The 21,717-nt window shown below is 39.7% G+C and overlaps 1 protein-coding gene across 2 annotated transcripts in view; it reads right to left on the reverse strand.

Annotated features, from left to right (window-relative positions):
- Positions 1-384: 384 nt before the first annotated feature.
- Positions 385-21,717, reverse strand: part of cpne2 (copine II) — a 55,936-nt gene continuing 34,603 nt past the window's right edge. Inside the window, exons 11-16 of one of the 2 annotated variants that reach the window (XM_086027257.1) lie at positions 11,487-11,620; positions 8,481-8,535; positions 8,051-8,102; positions 7,432-7,565; positions 4,082-4,318; positions 385-1,453 (exon numbers count right to left, since the gene is read on the reverse strand). In XM_086027257.1, the coding sequence (XP_085883383.1) occupies positions 1,346-1,453; positions 4,082-4,318; positions 7,432-7,565; positions 8,051-8,102; positions 8,481-8,535; positions 11,487-11,620 (720 nt within the window). In that variant the 3' untranslated portion in view covers positions 385-1,345. Of the gene's footprint in view, positions 1,454-4,081; positions 4,319-5,155; positions 7,339-7,431; positions 7,566-8,050; positions 8,103-8,480; positions 8,536-11,486; positions 11,621-21,717 lie in introns of those variants that run through there. The other variant, XM_086027258.1, reaches the window with a different exon arrangement.

Genomic DNA, 21,717 nt, shown 5'->3' on the forward strand with positions numbered 1-21,717 from the left:
ACGGAAGGGTACCCACCCTGCTGACGGTATGACGAATACCGGATGCTCAATTTGTAGTAAAATGCCCCGCTCGGGTAATAGTAGTTTTTGGGTTCCCACCTTGGATTAGAAATTGCCAATATTCTTCAGCAGCAGGCTCTGATGAGAACTCCAAACCTTTGAAATGTGAGACAACCGTATTTTCTCATTCACTGCCAAGGAGATATTTGTCTTTTCACAGTCCAGCCATTCAATCCCAGAAACGTATTTATATTTTCAATTTTTTTCGATCGTTAGGGCAAAAGAGGGTCTGAAAGTGTCTGGTAGTAAATGAGTTAAGACAAAAAAAATAAACAAAAATGGGGCACAGTGCACCGGTGACTCCAATGAACGAACAAACTGAAATTGAGAACAGTTGTTTATTAACCTGAGTGCTGACACAGACACAACTTTACAAAATGAAGAGTGACATAAATGCAATGTACATTTAAATAATTGTATGATTATACAAGTCTGCACTGCATAATACAATAAAAATACTTACTGTAGCTTATCGATACATATTACAACATCATAAATATACAGTGCAATCTAATACTGTATGCATATCACAAACTGCTCGTGCACATTCTGACTCACTTTTCTTAACCTTCATAGTGTGACAAACTTATGATGTTTCAGTATTTACAAGATCTGTAACAAAAAAAAACAAAAAAAACACGTTTAATGGTCTTTGTTCATTTTCGAAACGGTGACTGGCAACATGCAGGATGAGCCAAAGCCGTAACACAGAGCTGGAAAAATTGTCCCATATTGAAAAGCAGCATTCCACAGCTGCCGTGTGTTTCCGTGCTACAGTTCCGTCCTTCTATTCACACTGAATCCCTTCTCTACCTTCAAATTAAGGTACGAGTGGGCTGGGTCCACCACAAATCAGCCTTCTTCTGACCTGACTGCTACCTGAAAAAGCTCCATATGACCACTGATACTGATTTCAGCCAAGCAGACTGAACACCACAACGTTGTAAGGATCACACTCATAAATCACGAGACGGGTGCAAAAAGCAAACCACTGACTTCCTCAACAATAAAAATGTTCTTCCCTTGAAAATGACCAGCGTTTCACCTATGTGCTTTTATCACAGTTCTTGAAAACTTAAAGAAACTGAGAACCGCCATTTCTGATGGATTCATACTGATTATCTACTGAGCTCCCTTTTAAAGCATAAAATACTAAAATGGTGACAAGGAGGTCTTCCACATGGGAGGTACTTGCCCACGGCGGACACACAGACTTTCAAATTGCACTGGCTGTTGTTAACAGAAAAGCTATTTTACAGTGTGAGCTGGCATCTTTTCACTCATCTCACTCTGGCGCTGGGTTAGCGGGTGGAAGGTTCCGCTGTTTAAAGTACTGAGTGACCTGCTGAGGCAGCTCTGCCAGGACAGACTTCGCGAGGGTCTCCTTAGGTGCCTGAGTGAAGGAAAGAACAGGCAAACTTACACATTGCTGTCGAATGTTAAACAGAACTGTTTCCTAGTAACCATATTACAAGCATGAGAATTCTCAAGCAAACGTATGTTATGAGCATCTGTGGGTCTAGGCTTTTTAACAACAGTTCCTCTGAGGTTTTATCTGGTTTAACAGTTGCATGGCTTTGCTTTACATGGGATGTAAGATTTGGGTGCGAAAGACAGAGGATTCAGACTATTTGTGTGTTGCTTTTTTTTTTTTTTAACAGAGCTGTACTGCGTCGGTTTTCTCTACTATTGAATGTATTAGTGAATTAAATGCACCAGAGAATGACTGCTTCAATCCACTCAATCAGGGTCCAGGAGGGCGTACCGTGCCTCTCGCCGATTAAGTCAGCAGGAATGGGCTCCAGCTCACTTGTGACCGTAATGTAGACAAGCACTATAGAAAATGGATGGATGGATCAGGTAAAGTAAATTCAAAATTGCCTCCTGTTTCACACATGTATTTGTTGGCAGGCACTTTCAAATAAAAACTTAAAAGGCGATAAGATGAAGATTTCATGTGTCGAATCCTTCAGGAAATCGGTAGTGCTATTATGTGTCTTATCTGGTTGTAATAAAGTGGTTGCTATGGCAACATCTACTGTAACCTTGAAGTGTTGCCTGTTCACAAGCATACATTTGTATCTTTCTTCATCTAATCTCTAAATTGTGCCTTTCATATCTTCTCAACACCCATTGAACTTGCGAGATGGATTCACGACGAGCCAACCGTAGTCTCATGAGTCCAGGAGCTTCTTGGACTTGTACTGAGAATGTTCATTTCGATTTTCCTATTCATTTCTGCTATTTTTGACACAATAGTTATGCGTGTAAAATTTCAAAGATTAATTGATTTACATGAAACCAGAATATCAGACAGGTCTTTTAATGCTAATGATATGAGTATCACTTTCATTATCATGAACCCTTTTATGGTGTTTGTATTTTTGTTACTCAGCTAGTGTTAATGGGTTTGGTGGACTCGCTAAAGTTTTGGGTTTTCAAAACAACATAATCAAATAATTTTCTGTTAAAATACTCAACAGATGTTTACTACATCCCAATTGCAAGTCACATGAACATTATTGATATTTGCCCTTTACCTTTCTTAGATAACATTTCTGACTTCATGAGCTACTATTCCCTTTTAAAAACTAAAATGTCTTAAAAAGGAAAGAAAATCCCTTAGCAGTGTGTTATCATCATGAGCAGAAGTTTTTAGAAATGCCTTGGGTCATTTTGATCAAAACTGAACGTGGGTCCCACAGACCCGACTGAACACCATACAATTTTTAATTAAGAAAGTTATCACTCTTTAAAAATAGTAAAATTGCATCAACTTCTGTCCAACTTAATGCAAAGTAAATGATGGTCGAGATTTTAGGTGGGACCTTTTTTTGTAGAATCAAAATTTCAAACATGTCACTGCTAGCATCTATGCCACAACAGTCAAGTTGCCCGACTTAAGGCAACACACCCCACAGCTGTTGGTTTCATCAAATCGAGGCCCAATTCCAGCTGAGGAATAACACTAAATGATACAAAACAATTCTGTGTGGTGACAGCATTAGATGCCTCAACCACAGCCAGAGCATTGGCACTGCTTGAGACGAGCAATCGCCAAGTACGATTTGCTCAAGGCATTCCTTCGAGGACTCTGAACTGTTCTGTTCGAACTGGATAAAGTATACAGCCTTCTGTCCGTCAATGCCTTCCGCAACGGTAAACCATCCGAACGGATGGAAAGGATGCTGGCTTTGCTGGACCCGGCTGATCCTCCATTCCTGTTCATCCGCATTTTCCTGTGACAGCTTCCAGTGCCAGTGTGCACCGCACTAGCATTCTGATAAATATTGCGTTTGTGAAATAAGTGTTCATCCACTCGTTTTTAGCCATCTCTTGGGGCGGCCATTTTGTCTTCTGTCTCCTGAAAATGACGTCACAACTGCTCACAACGACCAGTCACGGCTCAGATTCAGAAAACAGGTCAGCCGTGATTGGTCATTGTGAGCAGTTGTGATGTCATTTTCAGAAGACAAAATGGCCGCCCCCAGAGATGGCTAAGAAGAAGTGTTTAATTCTTTACATATTCTATTCATAATTAATTGCATAATTACTGTATGTTTTCATTGAGTACAGTATTATAGAATAGAGCTATTTTCTCACTTTTCTTTTAAGATGTAACAGATTAATGGCATTTTCATTCATTTCAATGGGGAAAGATGATTTGGTATTTGAGTATTTGTTTTAGTGTTACGAGAGTGATCACAGGAATTAAACTCAAGTTTCTAATGTCTATTTTTTAGCACTTACATGAAACTATCATGTTAATTGTCTGCAAACAATTCCTGTAGTGTTTGAATGGTTTGATCCCTGAAACAGATGAATTGACTTCACGCTTGGGACATTAATTGGGATTCCAGAATTTACAGTAACTGATTGGAGGTGAGTTTTGATGCCCCCTGCATATGTTTCATCAGCGTGTTGCAGTGGGCAAAATCCCATGATACAGTAAACTTCTGCCAGGAAATGGTTCTTTAGACCATGCAACTGTTTTAGCGTTCAGGCTGAAGTGAAAACTCACATTACGGAAATCTCTAAATGGGACAAACTGCACGATGTCTCGGACAGCCTCCTCGCCTGTGTTGGACCTCAACACGCTGGCATCTCCATCTAAAAACTCCATGGCAGCAAAGTCCGCATTGCCCACACCGATGATGATGATGGACATGGGCAGCTTGGATGCCTGAACAATTGAATGACGTGTCTCATCCATGTCGCTGATGACACCGTCTGTTATAATGAGGAGAGTGAAGTACTGCTGCACAGACAGAAAGGTGGTAGAAGGGAGATTTAGGAGAGAAAGGAAAAAGGGAAAACCCAAAATTGCATTTTCAATTAGACTTGCGCAAGTTGTTCACTAAGTCGGTCAATTACTGTATTGTATATAATATAATATTGTATATCCTGAAGGATTGTGCCCAAGATTGTTAGGTGTGAATATTGGGCAAAAGAATGCATTTGAGAGGGATGAGAAAGTCAAAACAACAATCCAGTAAAGGGGAAAAAGAAAATGAAATGAAACCGCTTCTACATTACAGCAAGTTGGGCTCCATTCACACTACAGACCACACCATCTGTTCCTGCAAAGAAATGATGGTGGCATTAAATGAGAGAAAAACAAACCCAGGAGAAATGGGGATGTGGCTTCAGTATAAGACTGAAATATCAACACTGTTATATAAGTACTCGTTTTAGTCAAATAGACTGTGCGCATAAAGTATGTATACAGTATGTTGCCTTCAATATTTTGTGTATGTGCTTGCATGAGTGTGTGCGTGTTCACGCGTGTGTGTGAGTGTGTGTGTGTGTGTGTGTGTGTGTGTGTAAAACGGCCTATGACTGAATGTGTTTTCCGCAGTCATGTTGCAAGCCTTCTGTGTGCTCTCACATGATTGAAAAATAACCTAAATGTGTTCCCCTGGCCAACTACTTCAACACCTTACTCATGCTCTGGGCCCACGAAACGTACAGTAAATATTCAAATTCAGTATTTTTGACTATTAAACGATGGGCAATATTGAACAGTACTATTCAGAAAATTATAATTGAAAAGACGTATATATTTTTACTCTTCAAGATGCAGGTGAATTTGGTGAATTTATTTGAATCGTTTATTTATTCTTTTTTGTTTTTTTTCAAATGTGAGAGCGTACCTCATGACCAACCATCCAGATGTTCACCAATTCACATGTTTCAGAGCCTGGCATTTAAAGTTGAGTATTTATCATATATGTGGGCCCAAAAAAAGTAAGGTTATTTCAGCAAATGGTATCATTTGGATGTGAAACTGGCAAATCAAATTCAGAGGATGCAAGTTGAAATATTTTCATTATATTATTCACTTTGTACATACATAGTTGAAGTACAACATACAACAACAGAGTCATTCCAGTTTTTCATCATGTTTTTATTCTGATTATTATTTTTTCCTTATTTGTATTTTGATTCAGGTTCTAACTATTGCATGCGACAATAATTTGTCCGGTGTTTGCGATTTTATTATTCGGCTGTTGTTGTCATTAGACCCCATTAGTTAACTTCATAACCAAAACAAGTTAATAATCTACGTCAGTGGTTCTTAACCTTTCTTCAATGATGTAAACCCCTGTAAAATATTTTTTGTGCCATGTACCCCTTAACCAACGCAAAGCATTTTTGAATTAAAAAAAAAAAAGAACTTAAAACAGTGCTGTGCCATTAGTGTCTGATTTAGTCAACTTTGGAACGTCATTTTAGTGGTATCTCTGGAACATTTAGAAATAAAAATATATACCTAATAAAAGAGAACAAAGAATTAATTATAAATGATGAAATGATTATCAACATAAGGTGTACTTTGTGTTCACAGATCTGTTGTCAAAAAGAAATCAATACCTTAATTTCAAATTTAAACAAAAAAACGGAAATTATTTATTTAATAATTACAAAGAAGACTGACAACATCACCAGCTGTTAACACTCAACATTGCATTGTTGCACTAAACTGAGTATTTACCCATATTTTAGTTTGACACTTGGGCTTGTGCTTCGCTGAGGATCTTTGTCATTCTTGGTTGGCAGAGAGACAACTGCCGTGATCAAGCTCTTTTTTGCCTGGATGCTACTTTTCATAAATATATTTGAAAATCTCACGCTCACCCTGAAGTGCGTTCACGTTCCCCCAGGGGTACGCATACGGCCATTTGAGAAACACTGATCGAAAGGCTTTTTCACATTTAACACTTGCTAAATTCACAGGGGCAGCAATAAACCAACTATGACCTTGTTCTCAAGAAGAACACTGCCATTAGGGTAAAATGAGCGCACAAGACAATTTTATGATATGAACAGAGGTCATAAAGACGCTGACTGAACTCAAAGATACGCTTGGTGTCACAGACGAACACACATCCAGGGGGTTCTGAAGCTTCACTCTTTAATCGACAAACAGCAGCTCTGATTAGAGAATCGTTATCACGCAGAGAGCCAGGGTCGCTCACACACTGTGCCATGCAAACTGCTTGGAACGCCAGCTTGGGTGAGTGTGTGTGTATCTGTGGTACTAGTATGAGTATTTGCACAAAGTCACTGGTCACAGCCAGTCGTACGTTGGCTCATTATCCGATCCATGGACATTGAGCCAGCCACGTTCCGAGCTACGTGGCCGAACGTTACTTAACACTTGAGCAGCATCGCACAGCGCGGGTGGGTCTGCAACTTGTTTTTATGAGTTGCAGACAGTCTGGAACTAGTTTGGCTGTGATTCAAAATCGGAATCGCGGGTGAACGGTGTCACAACACTGCGGATGTAATTGCCAATCAAATTACCATATTGTATCATATGATCATTCAGAGCAAAAAATACATTTGTGGGTACTACTAAGTGAGATCCAGTCATTGTGTTTAGTTTGTTCATTTAAATGTAATTGATTTTGCAGCACCACTGATGTGCTATAAAAGAATTGGTTTGCTTGGTTTGGACCACTTCTGAATTAGAGTTATAGCCATATAAAAAGACATCATGTTCTGATACTTTTATTCAAATGGGGGGGAGACATTTTGGATGTACTATCGTTTTTTTCTTTCTTATTGTATTTACCCATATTTAATTAAAATTCATACAAATTATTAATCTGGGTGTCATTTCTTACCTCACTGACTTCACTTTGGCTACAAGAATATGCAAATATGCGTTGAATAGATAGCTACTCCATATTATTCTCAACAAAGTCTAATTCAACTACTCACAATAAAGATGAACAGTCAACACAGCATTTTTGCGAGGATTCCGTATTTGTACTGTTGAAAGGAACATTTGCTATTACACATTTAGTCTACGTTTTTGAAAATTGTATATATTGATTTAATTCAAGTGTTTGTGTTTTCACTTACCGCCGCTTTTTCTTGTTGCAGGGCCTGCGCTGCAAAACGGGCTACGTGGTTGATAATTGGAGCAAAGTTTGTTGGCCCGTAAAAACGGATGTGGGGAAGACAGGCAGAGTAAGCCTGTGCAATACCCTCCACACCTTGGGGAGGGGAGGAATAAAACATTTGAATTAATATTCTGATACGTAGCTACAGTTTGCTTATAAAAGGGTTTAAGCATCCGACCACAACAAAGATACTAAGTGAACAAATAGTTGTAGTTTGCAATGGTGTGGAAATGCACAACGACACACGGGGAAATGTTTTTCATATTTTGGTAAACTCATCTAGCTTTATGACGGAATGAACATATTTGGTCCCACTGCAAATGACATGGGCATTAATACCACATTTTTAAATGTTTGACTCTCTGATAATGTCAATAAACGTCCGGACATTTATTTTTCTTGCAAAAGCACATTTTCTAGACAGTACTTGTATTGGCTCTACTTAACACATATTGTGTGCGTGAGTGGTCACAACGCTGTGATTGGTTGGTGTACATATCACATAACTCATGTAGTTACAAAATAGAACATGTTACAAAAATGTTGCCTTGTCTGAATCAACAGCATCATTAACATACCTGAGCAGAAAGGGTTTGTGGGGTTAAAGTTGATTGCAAATTCATGTGAAACCTAAAAATACAAGAAAGACGAAATCAGACTCACATTACAGTTCATAGTAAATATTTTATATTTTTATTTTGTAAGACTTCTCTCCATTTCTCACGTAGTATCACACGCCCGTTGTGTGTGCGCGCATGTGTGTGTGTGTGTGTGTGCGTGCGTGCTCTTCTCTCCTTTGTCCTTTTCATCAGCACAGTGCCATGGCAACACAGATGGGTTGACAATTGCACAATGATTTAAATATGCAAGTACATAGCTTACAGTTTTATGTGTGTCTGCACATTATCATACACCACTGTTATACTATAATGATGATAATGATGAAACAAATGTATCTATATGGTACACACATACAGTATGTACAACCAAGCCAACAAACACATCTACCTTCCAGTCAGGTGGGAGCTGGGCTCCAAATCCCAGAGCAGGAAACATTTTGTCACTGAGGAAGAAACCATGACAACAGATTAGAAAATAAAAGTTAAGCCTATTTTTTTTTTTCTTCAAATCTAAATTCAATACCCAGCATTTCGACAACTGTGGATATCTTGGGACCTGCTTTACCAAGAAAGACTATGATACACTGATAACAGACAAGCTCTAGGTTGCAAAAAAACACATTTTGTAAAATAGCCTCTCATTCAGATTTAACTTTTTTTCTGGGAAAAAAATAAACCTCCTATTTTCATGGCAAATTAAGTCAGAAAATATGTCGATATGTTATCCAACTGCAGTTTTTTTGTCATAGATTTACTCTGGAGTGTCCATCCTCTATTTCTGTCAAAGGCAGCAAAAGTACTCACACCGTGCTCATGTAGAAGTACAATTGCGTAATTATGTAAAACAAATACAGTATTCTGGTAAAAGTAGCAGAACAGATTAAACCCTTTTAAGTTTTGTGTAAAACAAATGCAAACTGAATACAATGATTTGCAAATCCTTTTCAACCTACATTCAATTGAACACACAAAGACAAGATACACAATGTTCAAACTGATAAATGTTATACTGTAATTTTTTTGTTTTGTTTTGCAAATATCTAATTTTGAATTTGAGGCCTGCAACACGTTCCCCCAAAAAACTGAGACACGGGCAAAAAAAGAAGACAGGGAAGGTTGAGGAATGTTCAAAAAACACCTGTTTGGAACATTCCACAGGTGAACAGGATAATTGAAAACAGGTCAGTGTCATGATTGGGAAGAAAAGGAGCATCAATGAAAGGCTCAGTTGTTCACTAGCAATGATGATGGGGCAAGGTTCATCATTTTGCAAACAACCGAATGAGCAAATAGTCCAGCATTTCTAGAACAATGTTTCTCAACATATACAATTGCAAGGAATTTAAGGAGCTCCATACTATCAATACAATTCAGACAATATAGAGAAATCTCTGCTCATAAGTGGCAAGGCGGAACGCCAACACCAAATGCCTGTGACCTTAAATCCCTCAGCAGGCATTGCATTAAAACCGACATTATTGCGTAGAAGATTTTGCTACGTGACCTCACGAACACTTCAGAAAACCATTGTCAGCTTGCACAGTTTGTCGTGACATCTACAAATGCAAGTTAAAAATATTCCAAATATTGTCTTCATCTTAGGGCAGGGGTGTCAAACTCTTTTTTGTGACAGACCACATCATAGTTACGGTTTCCTTCAGAAGGCCGTTATGACTGTGAACCCAAATAAATGTAATATCGTCTCATATTACATACAGTGGTACCTCAAATTACAAGCTTAATTCATTCTGTGACCCCGTTTGTAATTCGAAACGTACGTATATCGAGGTGACTTTTCTCACTGAAATGAATGGAAATGCAATTATTCCATTCCAGCCCCCAAAGTATATTTATGTTTTATAATATACACTGTAAATAAAACACTGTTATTTTTACGAAAAAAAAAAAAAACGGCAGCTGTGGTTGCCAGAAAAATATTGTAAAAAATACAGCAGAGTGTAAAACACATTACAAAACAACATGTAAATTTTACAGTTTAAAACTGTAATTATTTACAAAAAATTACTTGTTAAAAGTGTAAATTCAACATCAATTCTCAAAGCACAACTATGCCTTTATTAAACCATTTTTTCCTGTAAAATGTACATACAGCAGTTATTTGTGACACATCAAATCCCATTCAATTTCACTGAATAACATCAGATGAAAGGAATTAAATAATATAACCCTCCTTATCCGTGTTGGCATTAACAGTATTTATATATTTGTATAAAACGGCGTAACTCACGAGGTTAACTTTATATTAATGCGGTATATCTCTTAACAATATAACGCCATTACCATTACTGGTGACGTAAAGTGCCGCTTCTTCCTGTTACACTTGAAGATTACATTAAATCGTCTTTGCGTGACAACGGTTTGCATTAACAGTTTGAATTAACAATGAATAAGTATTCCTTTTTTTTTTTTTTTACAATATGTTGCCTTCTAAGACACACTGACTCATTATTCATATTACAGATTTTTGATGTCATTTGATTTTATAGCATATTAATGTTAATTTCACATTTTTTGCTGTGTATGTACACTGTATATACAGCCGCGGAAAAAAAAAAAAGAAACCATGGTTGTCTCTTCAGTTGAATGTTCATTTTAAATGCCAAGTACAACTGAAGGTACATTTGTTTGGACCAATATATCCAAATCAGAAATAGCTCATGAGAGTTGAACAATAACAACAATAACCTTTAAGTCATTCTGAGGTCTAATTAAAAGCTAAAGCAGCACAACATTCGCTATGAGTTACACACAGCCAATGATGGTTGAATAACACGATAAGCACGGCACTGATCCATCCGCTCATATATGCTGAGATGGTTCACATAATGGAACATGGACATAACTAGAGGTACATTTTCTCCCAAATTTTTGTATGTAACTTGAAAAGTTCATAAAAAAGGTTGTTCGTACGGCGAGCTTCCAGTGTATGCACAACAAATTGATGAATAACAATTTTTTAAATCAGAGGCCAGTAAAAACAGTATGTTCAAATATTGCAGCCCCCAACAATTTAGCTCCTAGGATTATTTGGTCACACAAACCCCTCCACAATGATAATGTGATGGCTCAAGGAAGAGGCCACATTCAGGGGAAAATAATTGTGGCCCGCTGATGGATTATAGAACAGAATGTCATGGTTGCAATTCATGAATGGTAAAACACATTGAATTGTCACCTGAGTGTTTAAGGAGACACGATGATGCCAACAGATTGTTGTATTTCAAACTTACTTCCAGGCCCATTTCACGCAAACTGCCATTTAAAAAGTGTGTTTAGCATTACAGTTGATTTTGGTCATTATATACATGTACAAAGAAAGATCCACATTCTATCAGAAATCTCAATATTGTAGCTGTCCTCATTTGATACTCACGTGTCATAGTCCTGTATGATTTGTCCAACAGCTAAAATAGCAGCGAGATACTCATTGCTTCCCAGTGGGTTAATGTAATGGAGGGAAGAAGGCTCTCGAGGGTTCCCATTGGATGCTGTGAAGTCTATACCAACCTATGGAAAAACAATGAATTCTTTGAGTAAGCAGATGTGGAAGCTGATCTACAAACCTGCGCACTTGGGGCATCTGTCAGCCTGGTCAAGTGTGAGCTGGTCGTACATCCCCTTCCTCGGCCACCACATCACTGAGCAAGACACTGTACTTCTCCCATCCAAGGTGGAGGACATCGTCACACAACATGAAGTACCTGCAGAAGTTCCTGGGCATGGTGAACTTCCACAATTGTTTCCTATCTCACACGGCCCCCGAAATGTGCCCCATTTACAGTGCCTTACAGTATGTGCTACAGGCCTGCAGAGGAGGTGGTTTGGTCCCCAATGATGACAATGGTTTTTGCATCTGCTAAAAGCGCTTTGAATGACACTGCTCTGTTGTTGCACCCATCTCAAACTGCACCGCTTGCCTTCATAACTGTGACAGAGTGCCGTTGAATATTTTTATATTGGGCAAGAGTGGAGGCAAGGTTCGTACACAGGCGGACAAAGTTGAAGCCATCTGCAGCTTCCCACGCCCCTGTAAAAGAAGGTGAGGTTCTTCTTGGGCTTGGCCGGCTGATATAGGAGGTTTTTCCCCCAGTTTGCTACCATTGCCGCCCTCATGACAGCAAAAGACCAGGGAAATCCTGTGGCCTGGAGTGAGGTATGTGAAACTGCATTCCAAACCCTTAAGGCTAGTCTGTGTTCTTCTCCAGCGCTAAGGAGTCCTGACTTCAGCCAGCAGTTCTTGGTTTAGACCGATGCCTCGGCAGTGGGACTGGTCCTGGCCCAAGGTGCTCCAGGAGAAGAACAAATGGGCTCAGGAGAGCCTGAAATACTACCTGCTGGGGAGAGAGGTCGACTTGGAGACGGACCATCGCGGTTTGAAGTGGACTGGCTCCATGAAGGACCACAACAGTCGTCGCACCAATTGGTACCTCTCCCTTCAGCTGTTCCGGTTCCGACATCGTGCTGGCAAGTCCAGTGTTGTGGCAATTTCCCTGTCAAGGTTGCTACTTCGCCAACCTCGTGGGGGAGGGGAACCATGTGACAGAGTGCCGTTGAACCCCGTCACTTGTTGACTGGTGCGCTGTCGTTAGCTGCGGGGTGCAGCTGACATGAGCGCACACCAGCTGTTTTGTTCCCGCGGGGGCACGCTCCATTGAGAATGTTCCCCACGGACCCATACATGAGTCCAGCGGCCATACATATCAGAAAGACTGTTTCACCCCAGCCTGGAGTTTTTGTTTACCCTCGTTGTGGGTGTCGAGGGTGCTCACTCGACACTTATGCGACGCACACATCAAACACTCACCTGCATGTTTGGACGCGTCATTGGACCAAAGCAAGGCACTTTGTGATCGTGCCCTAAATGGCGATCGGTGGCGGAGGAGGAGGTCACCTCACTAAGGACTGAACCATTATAGCAACTTGTTGTATTTGGTATTTTGTTTGAATAAGGTAACAGCTGTGATGTGAAGATTTTTCTATACATTGCAGATATCATTTATGTGAGTATTGGTTACTATTTGATTAACTGAAATATTAATACCAAATATTCCCTTAAAAGGTTTTCCTGGAGGGAGGGGCTAAGAGCATTTAAGGGGTTCCAAATTCATTTGAGGCAAACGCTCAGCCTAGTGGCATCGTGGTTGACTGACTGCCGTAGTAAGTTAAACTGAACCTTCTTGTTTCTGCTTTGAATTCATTTTTTGGGGAATTTTCCATCGTAGATTTTTTTTTATTTGTTTGTTTCTTAATTTATTCGTCACTTGAGTCTTCACTGTAAATATTCTCACCCCCTGTTGAAATTTTGGTGTGATTAAAAAAAAAAAAACACTCCACTGAAGTTTTCAGACTGCGCCAATATTCTTCCTTAGTCTCTCAAATGACCCCGTGACAATAACAGCCATTTTTTTACAGTGGGTTCAGTCCTGAGTGGCTTGGTTTGGCACATCCTTGGAACCCTCCTCGTACACAGGTCCACGGTTGAGCTGAGCTTTGGAGTGCAGTTACTGAGCTCCTGGGAGTGAAGATTCACCACACTATGGTGTACAACCAAAAGAGCAATGGACATTGCAAATGGTTCATTGGGACATAAAGACTCGCTGCACAGGAAGCGACTCTGCAGCTGGGTTATGCTTGACCCTCGCTTTACACCCAAGGTGGATCTCTTGGTCTCCTCTGCTGAGTTTGTGGTCAAACCAGTTTGTACGCGTATTGGGGGAGTTTCTTCCAATCGCTGCAGCTCCCCGGTCAGCAGCCTCCCAATGAATTGTGTGTTAGGTCAACACTGGCAATTTTGTTCCCATTCAGACAACACACCACTTCATTCCTCAGTTTGACATGCCCAAGGAACTGCGGTCGGCCACGTATGTTTTCATCGGCCATGACCGCAATCGGAACCCGCTACAGCCCCAGTACGACTGGCATGTGAAACTGGTGTCGGTATCCACCTTGAATGAGAGCAATACAGCCCGTTATAGAGTGACGTGGTGGCTCAGGAAGGTGATGGATGTCCGGCCAAACTCACACTCGGCCGCAGTTACGTACAGCGGTGCAATGATGATGCCATGGGTTCGATCCCCGTGTGAGGTGTAAAACATTAAATGGATTATGACATGCATATAATTTATGGAATTGTTTTTTTTTTTCATTTTTCATTCAACATCAAAAGTTCCATTTATTGGATCATTGGACTAAGCAATTCTGAAATATATTTTGAGCCATGATATGTTTTGCCAGATAGAAAGGTTTGCATAGACAATGTTTAGATAAGTAATTGATATATTTAATCACTTTTATCTATCTACCTACCTACCTACCTACCTCTCCACTGTTTTTAGGCAAACCAGCCACATCAATATCTTGTGAGAGTTTTCCAAAGCTAGAGAAATTGCTGAAAAGATTTACTTTACTGCCAAAACACGAGAGAACTTTTCCCTTTTAAAATAGAATGTACATAGAAAAACAATTTTAAAAACTCCGTGCCTCAAAAACAAGTACAAGCATACCAGTTCACTGTCACGACACTTTCACTCTGATTTTCACATTGACATGTTCGTATTATTGACGGTAAGATATTTTAAACTTAGATTACCAATCACTGTGTTAACAACTGTTGGTGTTTTGTGAAGCGGAACATAAACTGTTATTTCAACTCACTTTCAAGTCCTGTGTGGCAAAGGTCTGGCAAACGTTTTGCAAATATTTGCGACATTGAATGAACCCTGACAAACTGATGTGAACGCAACATTCGCTGCCTTTGAAAACTCTCGCAATTGTTCGCCGCTCAGCGTGATATGGGCTTAAATTGCAACACTAGACTCTGTGGCTTCACTTTAAACTAAAACAATAAAAATAAAACTTACACCACCATGGAGAAACCCCCCAAAAATCAAACTATTACAATGAAATTTCAAGAGTGCAGGCAAGAGGTGAAGAAAATACAAATTGACAATTCACCATGAGATATTTCATGACTGACTCAAAACTTGTAATAATGCAGTAAAACAGGCAAAGATTAATCATTTTTCAAAACTCATACAGACGTCAACAAAAAACATCTCAAATTCATTAACTCCACCATCGGCCTTTTAATCAAAACCAACTTTAATATAAAAAGACACCATCAGCTTTCTACGAGGACATTGCAAGACACTTCAGGAGCAAGATTTATGGCATGAGGTACAGCTTTTTATCTCACAATGTAACCTTAAACACACCCGAGCCGTTGTTCTTATCTGAGGAAACAATGGAGAATTTAGCTCTGGTTGATGTAAGGACACTTAGTCAAGCTTTCTCCCAATTAAAACCAACAACCTGCCTTTTAGATCCAATTCCCACATCACTCTTAAAATATTTTATGGCTTCTTTGAGGAACAGATTTAAATGCTGTGAATTCCTCTCGTCAAATGGGTGTTTTCCCCACGGTTTAAAAAACTTAATAATAATAATTTAGACTCCAACATTTTAAATAATTACGTGCCTGTATCTAACCTACTTTTTTTTTAGCCAACAACATTTTAGAAAAACATCAATATGGGTGTAGGACAAACCATAGCACCGAGACAGAGTTATAAATGACATCAGGTATAGGCCTAATGCAGATTCACATCGACTCCTGGTCTAGCTGGATTTCAGTGCTACCTTTAATACAGTAGATCACCAGATGTACTTAAATCAACTCCGCAACATGGTTGGCCTGTCTGCTACTCTTTTTAACTGGTTTCGATCCCACCTCACAGATTGAAGTTTCTTTGTGGCTGTGGCTACATGTTCCTCCCGGACACTTTAAATTGACTGTCTGTGAGGTGCCCCAAAGGTCAATTTTAGGTCCAATTATTTTTAATCTATCTATGCGTCCTCTTAGGGATGTCATCAGGAGGCATGGCATCAGCTTCCACAGGTATGCAGATGACATACAGCTGTAGATCGGCATGTTTCCTGAAGCTACAGAGACAATTAGATACCCTTCTTAACTGTATTTAGATGTTAAGTCATGGATGGCAGTGAACGTCCTACAGCTCAACTAGGACAAAACAGAGGTTCAGTGATTGGTCCTGAAGGCAAGAGAGAAGCACTTTGACCAAAACTACGAGACTTTAAAAAATCATAAAGTCAAAAGAACCTGGGTATCATTTTTGAGTGTGAACTTCATTTATTCCACAGGAACATAAACAAAATAGGTTTTTGGAATATTGGGCATATAGCTAGAGTATACCGGTTTCTCTCTCAAGCTAACACAGAGGTGCTGATGCATGCTTTTATTTCTTGTCATTAAGATTATTGCAAAGACCTGCTCTCTAGTCTTCTTAAAAAGAGCATTTCTAACCTACAACTACTCCAGAACTTGTGGAAGCCTCCATACCGACAGGTATGCTTAGTCTACCCATGGGGAAATCATCCTGCGGACTCCCTGGACCCAAGGGACTGGTGGGACTCTTCACAATGTGAGGAGTTTATACGAGTCTGCCCGGGTCTGCGGTGGCATTCTCTGTGGTCGCGGACTATGGACACTCAGTGCGGATTGTGCTCACTGATTGCTTTCCTCGTCTGGATCCTCAGTGCCTTACTATGTCTATACACTGTCACTTCATATGGATTTATGTGTCTGTAAATAAGTGGTGTGTTCATATGCGTCTGTATGTGCTTACATGTGGGGATGGGATGGGAGGATTTCTCTATTATAGGTGGAAAAGCGCTATACCAGTGAAAGACCATTTACATTTACGATATTTGTTTTCTTTATTTTGTCTCACTATTGATTGTTTTTATCTTTGTACAGCAGTTTGTGTTAAATTTTCAACGTATGAAAAGTTCTATATAAATAAAATTTGATTTGCTAATCCTTTTCAACTTATATTTAATTCAATACACTACAAAGACAAGTTTTAATGTTCAAACTGATGAACATCATTGTTCTTCTGCAAATATGTCATTTTGAATTTGATACTCGCAACAGCAAAACAAAATTGGGACAGGGGCAACAAAAGACTGGAAAAGTTCAACGATGCTCAAAAATCACCTGTTTGGAAAATTCCATGGGTGAACATTAGGGACGTAACTATTTATCGAACATTTCTATAAAATCGATATAAATGCTTAAAATATGCATCGATGTAAAGAAAACAATAAAATAATCGGTTCGAAACGCCATGTTAATTATAGCCGCTTTCTCATGCCTACATGTCATGTAATCCGGGGCATCTGTGATGTAAACAGAAGCATTGTGGGTAATGGTGTCATGGCTACCCGAGTGAGCGATAACAACAGAGTGCAAAAGGCCACATTCCACAAAAAACATGTAAATCCTCCTTTCATAGAAGCACAGTGGTGATAAATGAGCATCTAAAATGAAGCACGTTGTGGCTGATGCCCGATTTCATTTCTCACATTGGGACAGTTGTTCCTGGAAGCTAGCTAGTTAGCACACACAGAGGAGAGGACGTGCTGCCTCACGGTCACTGTAACCACGTACCGGGTATTGTGTTTATGAACTCGGACATCTCACCACTCAAACTTAACACAATATAACCTATTTTCCACATACTCTTAATGACAATACCTAACAATAAAAGACATAACATTCCGACTATGTCGGACTGGCCCGTCTAGCCGTCCCTGACGGACGCCCGTTTTGCAGAAGGTTGACGAATGACAGGATAAATTGTGAGTGAAAGTTTAGTCGGAATCGCCGACAGAAGCCCGTTTAAAAATTAGAGGCGGACCGGCCTATAGACGGGTACTATTTTTTCCCCCTGGAAAAAAAGGCGAATGACGGACGGAAGGGTACCCACGCTGCAGACGGACAACCAACAACGGACGCTCAATTTTTAGTGGAATGCCCAGCTCTGGTTTTTGGTTCCATTTTAAAATGCACTAAACATTTACAGCTAAAATTAAGGCCACAGTATCGCCTTCAACTTCAATTACTCCATTATTAATAAACACCTCAGGAATGGTAGTACAAGCTTCAAATTTAAATACAAGTTGAATGCACTTATATCTTAATTGTGTTTATTATTCTTTTGTACATACCTTAAAGAATTGAAGCCGTAAGCTACCAATGGTCATATGAGAGCCTGGTGCGATTATGCCGCGATTTACATAGGATCCGATTAGTTGACTAATTGCGACTACTGTTGGTGATTAGTCGACTAGTTAAATAATAGTTTGTGGCAGCCCTACATGACACGCTTGCACCAAACATCATTGCGTTCATGGATGGCTGCTGCACCACACTAGCGCACAGAGACAAGCATGGTAGCGATTTTTTAAAAAATACAATGAAAACTGAAAATCGAAAATCGAATCAAATCGGGGCTAGAGTGAATCGTTACATCCCTAGTGAACATGTAAAGTGAAACAGGTGAGTGCTATGATATGGTATAAAAGAAGCATCTCCAAGACTCACTTCTTCATAAGAAAGGATGTGACGAGGTTCACCACTGTGAACAACTGTGTGAAAGTCCCGCAGTTTGACAACAACATTTTTCAATTTATACTTGAAAAGAATTTAGGGACTTCATCATCTATGGTCCATAATGTCATCAAAATATTCACAAACAATAGACCAGAAGACCTACTTGAAATATGGGTTTAAGGCGACTGGTGATTACCACGTGCAAATGAATCCCGGTTAATACAATATGCGGCGAGCGGCTCTCCAATGACTCAGTGAAGCCTTCAAAACTGGTTCGTCTACAAATGTAAGTGCCTTGAGAGTGTCATACTAGGTGGCTAAGCACATTGCTAAGACTAAAAAGTAAACTGTGGTTTTGCGTTCATTGATGTATTGCGTTGCACTCTGTTAATCGTTGAAACATTCAATATGGCACTGACGCATGATGCAGCACTGAATGTGTGGTCCATGTACAGTATACTGTACATGATGATGTCTATGGGTATATCCATTCTGTGCATAGCCACTGTTCTCCCATTCAGAGATATCAAATACATATCAGATGTACACTGTATTAACAGTTGTACAAGGCCAAATTCTGGTATGCAGATATCTGAATCAGTGTAATTTTACTTTATTTAACTTGCTATGATCTGAATTCTGTCACTTAAGTGCAAAAACATTTGAACTGAGTCACCTGAACCATGCAGTGTAAATCCAGCCTTAAGTAAGTAGTACAAATAATTTTGCTCTTCAGTTTTGTACAAGCAACCTTTCAATGACAGACAAATAAATAATATTAACACCACCCTGGCCCTGACACCACAAGGTGGTTCTCAACACTGACGATACCAGAGTGACAATGTGATAACATAGATCACATGTGAATTCAAGGAAACGCACGCCCACATGCACCCACGCACACGCACACACACGTTCAACAAATGCGGCGAAACGTGTGACGCAAAGTGACAAGATTTTGCTCAGGCAATGAATAACAGTTTGTGTGCTGAGGGTAACTCATATATTATATCATATTATATCAGTGTACAAGTAATTGCTAATTAATTATTTTTTTTCTCAAATTTCTCGTGTTAAAGCAGCACTGGGCAAGAAATTGACCTTAATAAAAAAATGTCACAACTCTTTTGATGAAACATTTAATAAAGTAGTTGAATGGGATTTTGTCATGCCCTGGGAGGGGGGGGTCTGTATTGTTTTTACTGGCATTAAGCAACTTTGAGGAGGATGGGATCAACCCTGGCACACAAACAAAATACAAATCTCCTGAATTGCTTTACGGCATACTTCCTCCTTTCGCTATAAGGACGGAAGTCGATTCGAACGTCTACTCGCTACATCTACTGGTGTCATGGCAGAAGCCCCAATACAAACAAAGAAACAAAAGTATTGTTTGAACAAAAATAGATTAATTACGCCATTGCTATGCATCTTTCACACGGCCACTGGAAATAGAAATGTAATTCAGTCCAACTTGTAGGCCAGCGAGAGCTCAGGATTTCAGACACTACGCGCTGGCGCGCATGGGGAAACCACTACCACTTTTGTGCACATGGTGCCGCCATAATCAACAAAAACTGACATATGACACAGTGTTCCTTTAAGGGTTTGTTCTAATACTTTGTAGACAAGACAACATTAAATACATTTTGCCATTTAAAAATTGCTCTTATTTTGTAAATCTTAAAAAAGGTATTCTTTAGGTCTGTAATGTTGATTACAAGTTTTACAAAACTTAACCGTTAACCATTAGCCTAAATATGCATGGCTGGATGCTTACCAACATACAAAAGAGTATTTTATTATTTCCATTGTGCATATCAATGCCATCTGGGGAATTAATTTGATGTTGCTAAAACGTCAATTAACAAACTATTATGGCATTTTCCTTCAGTGATCTCTGGTGCTAGACATTATTACGATGATAAATGTGAATGCTGTGACAGTGGGGGATGACACCATTCTGTTTCCAACCGGTTTCTAGCCCCTAGCTATTTGTAATTCTTCACACAAAATACACTAAATATAACATGTCAGGGACTCCCGTTCTCCAAGCAATTGCATAGAAATATGGGGTGCGGCATTCTTATTGTGGAATATTCCAAAATCTGCACTGGCAGTGCATTAGAAATATTTAAACAGTAGGAATGTAACGATTTATTGAAAGTCAATATAAAATTGATATAAATGCTTAAAATATGCATCGATGTAAAAATATAAAAAGAATCGATTCGCAACGCCATGTTAACATGCCGCTCTCTCGTCTTTATTGTCTGCAACGCACATGCGCAGTAGGGGTGATCCGGGTTATCCGTGACGTAAACACAAGCATTGTGGGTAATGATGTCATGGCGTTAGCAACACAGTCCGAAGTCCGGGGACATTCGCAAAATACTTAAAACGATGTAAATCTCCCTTTCATATCAGCACGGCGGTGATAAACGAGCATCTAAAAAGGAAGCACGATGTGGTTGATGCCCGATTTCATTTCTCACATTAGGACGGGCGTTCCTGGAAGCTAGCTGGAGTTAGCACACAGACTCCCGTGTGCGGGTCACTGATAGTTTAGTGGTACACACGCCTGAGTTGTGTGCGGGCAGCGTGGGATCGGTTCCCGCTCAGTGGTGTCTGTGTGTGTGCCCTGCGACTGGCTGGCGACCAGTTCGGCGTGTAGTCTGCCTTTCGCACATTGTCAGCCGCGATAGGCTCCAGCACCTCCCCGGGACCCTGTACAGGTTAAGCGGTTTGGAAAATGACTCACGTGTGCCGGTTTCTACGGAGCCCCTCTGGTGCCAGGGTATGAGAAAAAATATTTTTTTGCTAATCTGTACCCACAGTTTAGTAATCTGTACCCACATATTAATAAACTGTACCCACAGTTTAATAATCCGTTCCCACAGTTTAGTAATCTGTTCCCACAGTTTACTAATCTGTATCCACAGTTTAGTCATCTGTACCCACAGTTTAGCAAACCGCTTGCGTTCCGTCGTACACACAGCCGTATATATGTCAATGTAAATTCAATTAGGAAGTATATTGTTTCTAGAGCGTAGTGCAATGATTTGTGAATCACATTTAGAGCAGTCATGGCATGGTTTATTTTCACTTTCATCCCCTTATATCAAATGGAAATACTTTTGCTTGAGTTCTATGGTGTTGTTTAGCAGTTGCGAACGGCTACAATTAGCCA

Source organism: Filicampus tigris, chromosome 4, assembly GCF_054856515.1.
Source record: "Filicampus tigris isolate MCC_2025a chromosome 4, RoL_Ftig_1.0, whole genome shotgun sequence".
Classification (NCBI taxonomy): Eukaryota; Metazoa; Chordata; class Actinopteri; order Syngnathiformes; family Syngnathidae; genus Filicampus; species Filicampus tigris.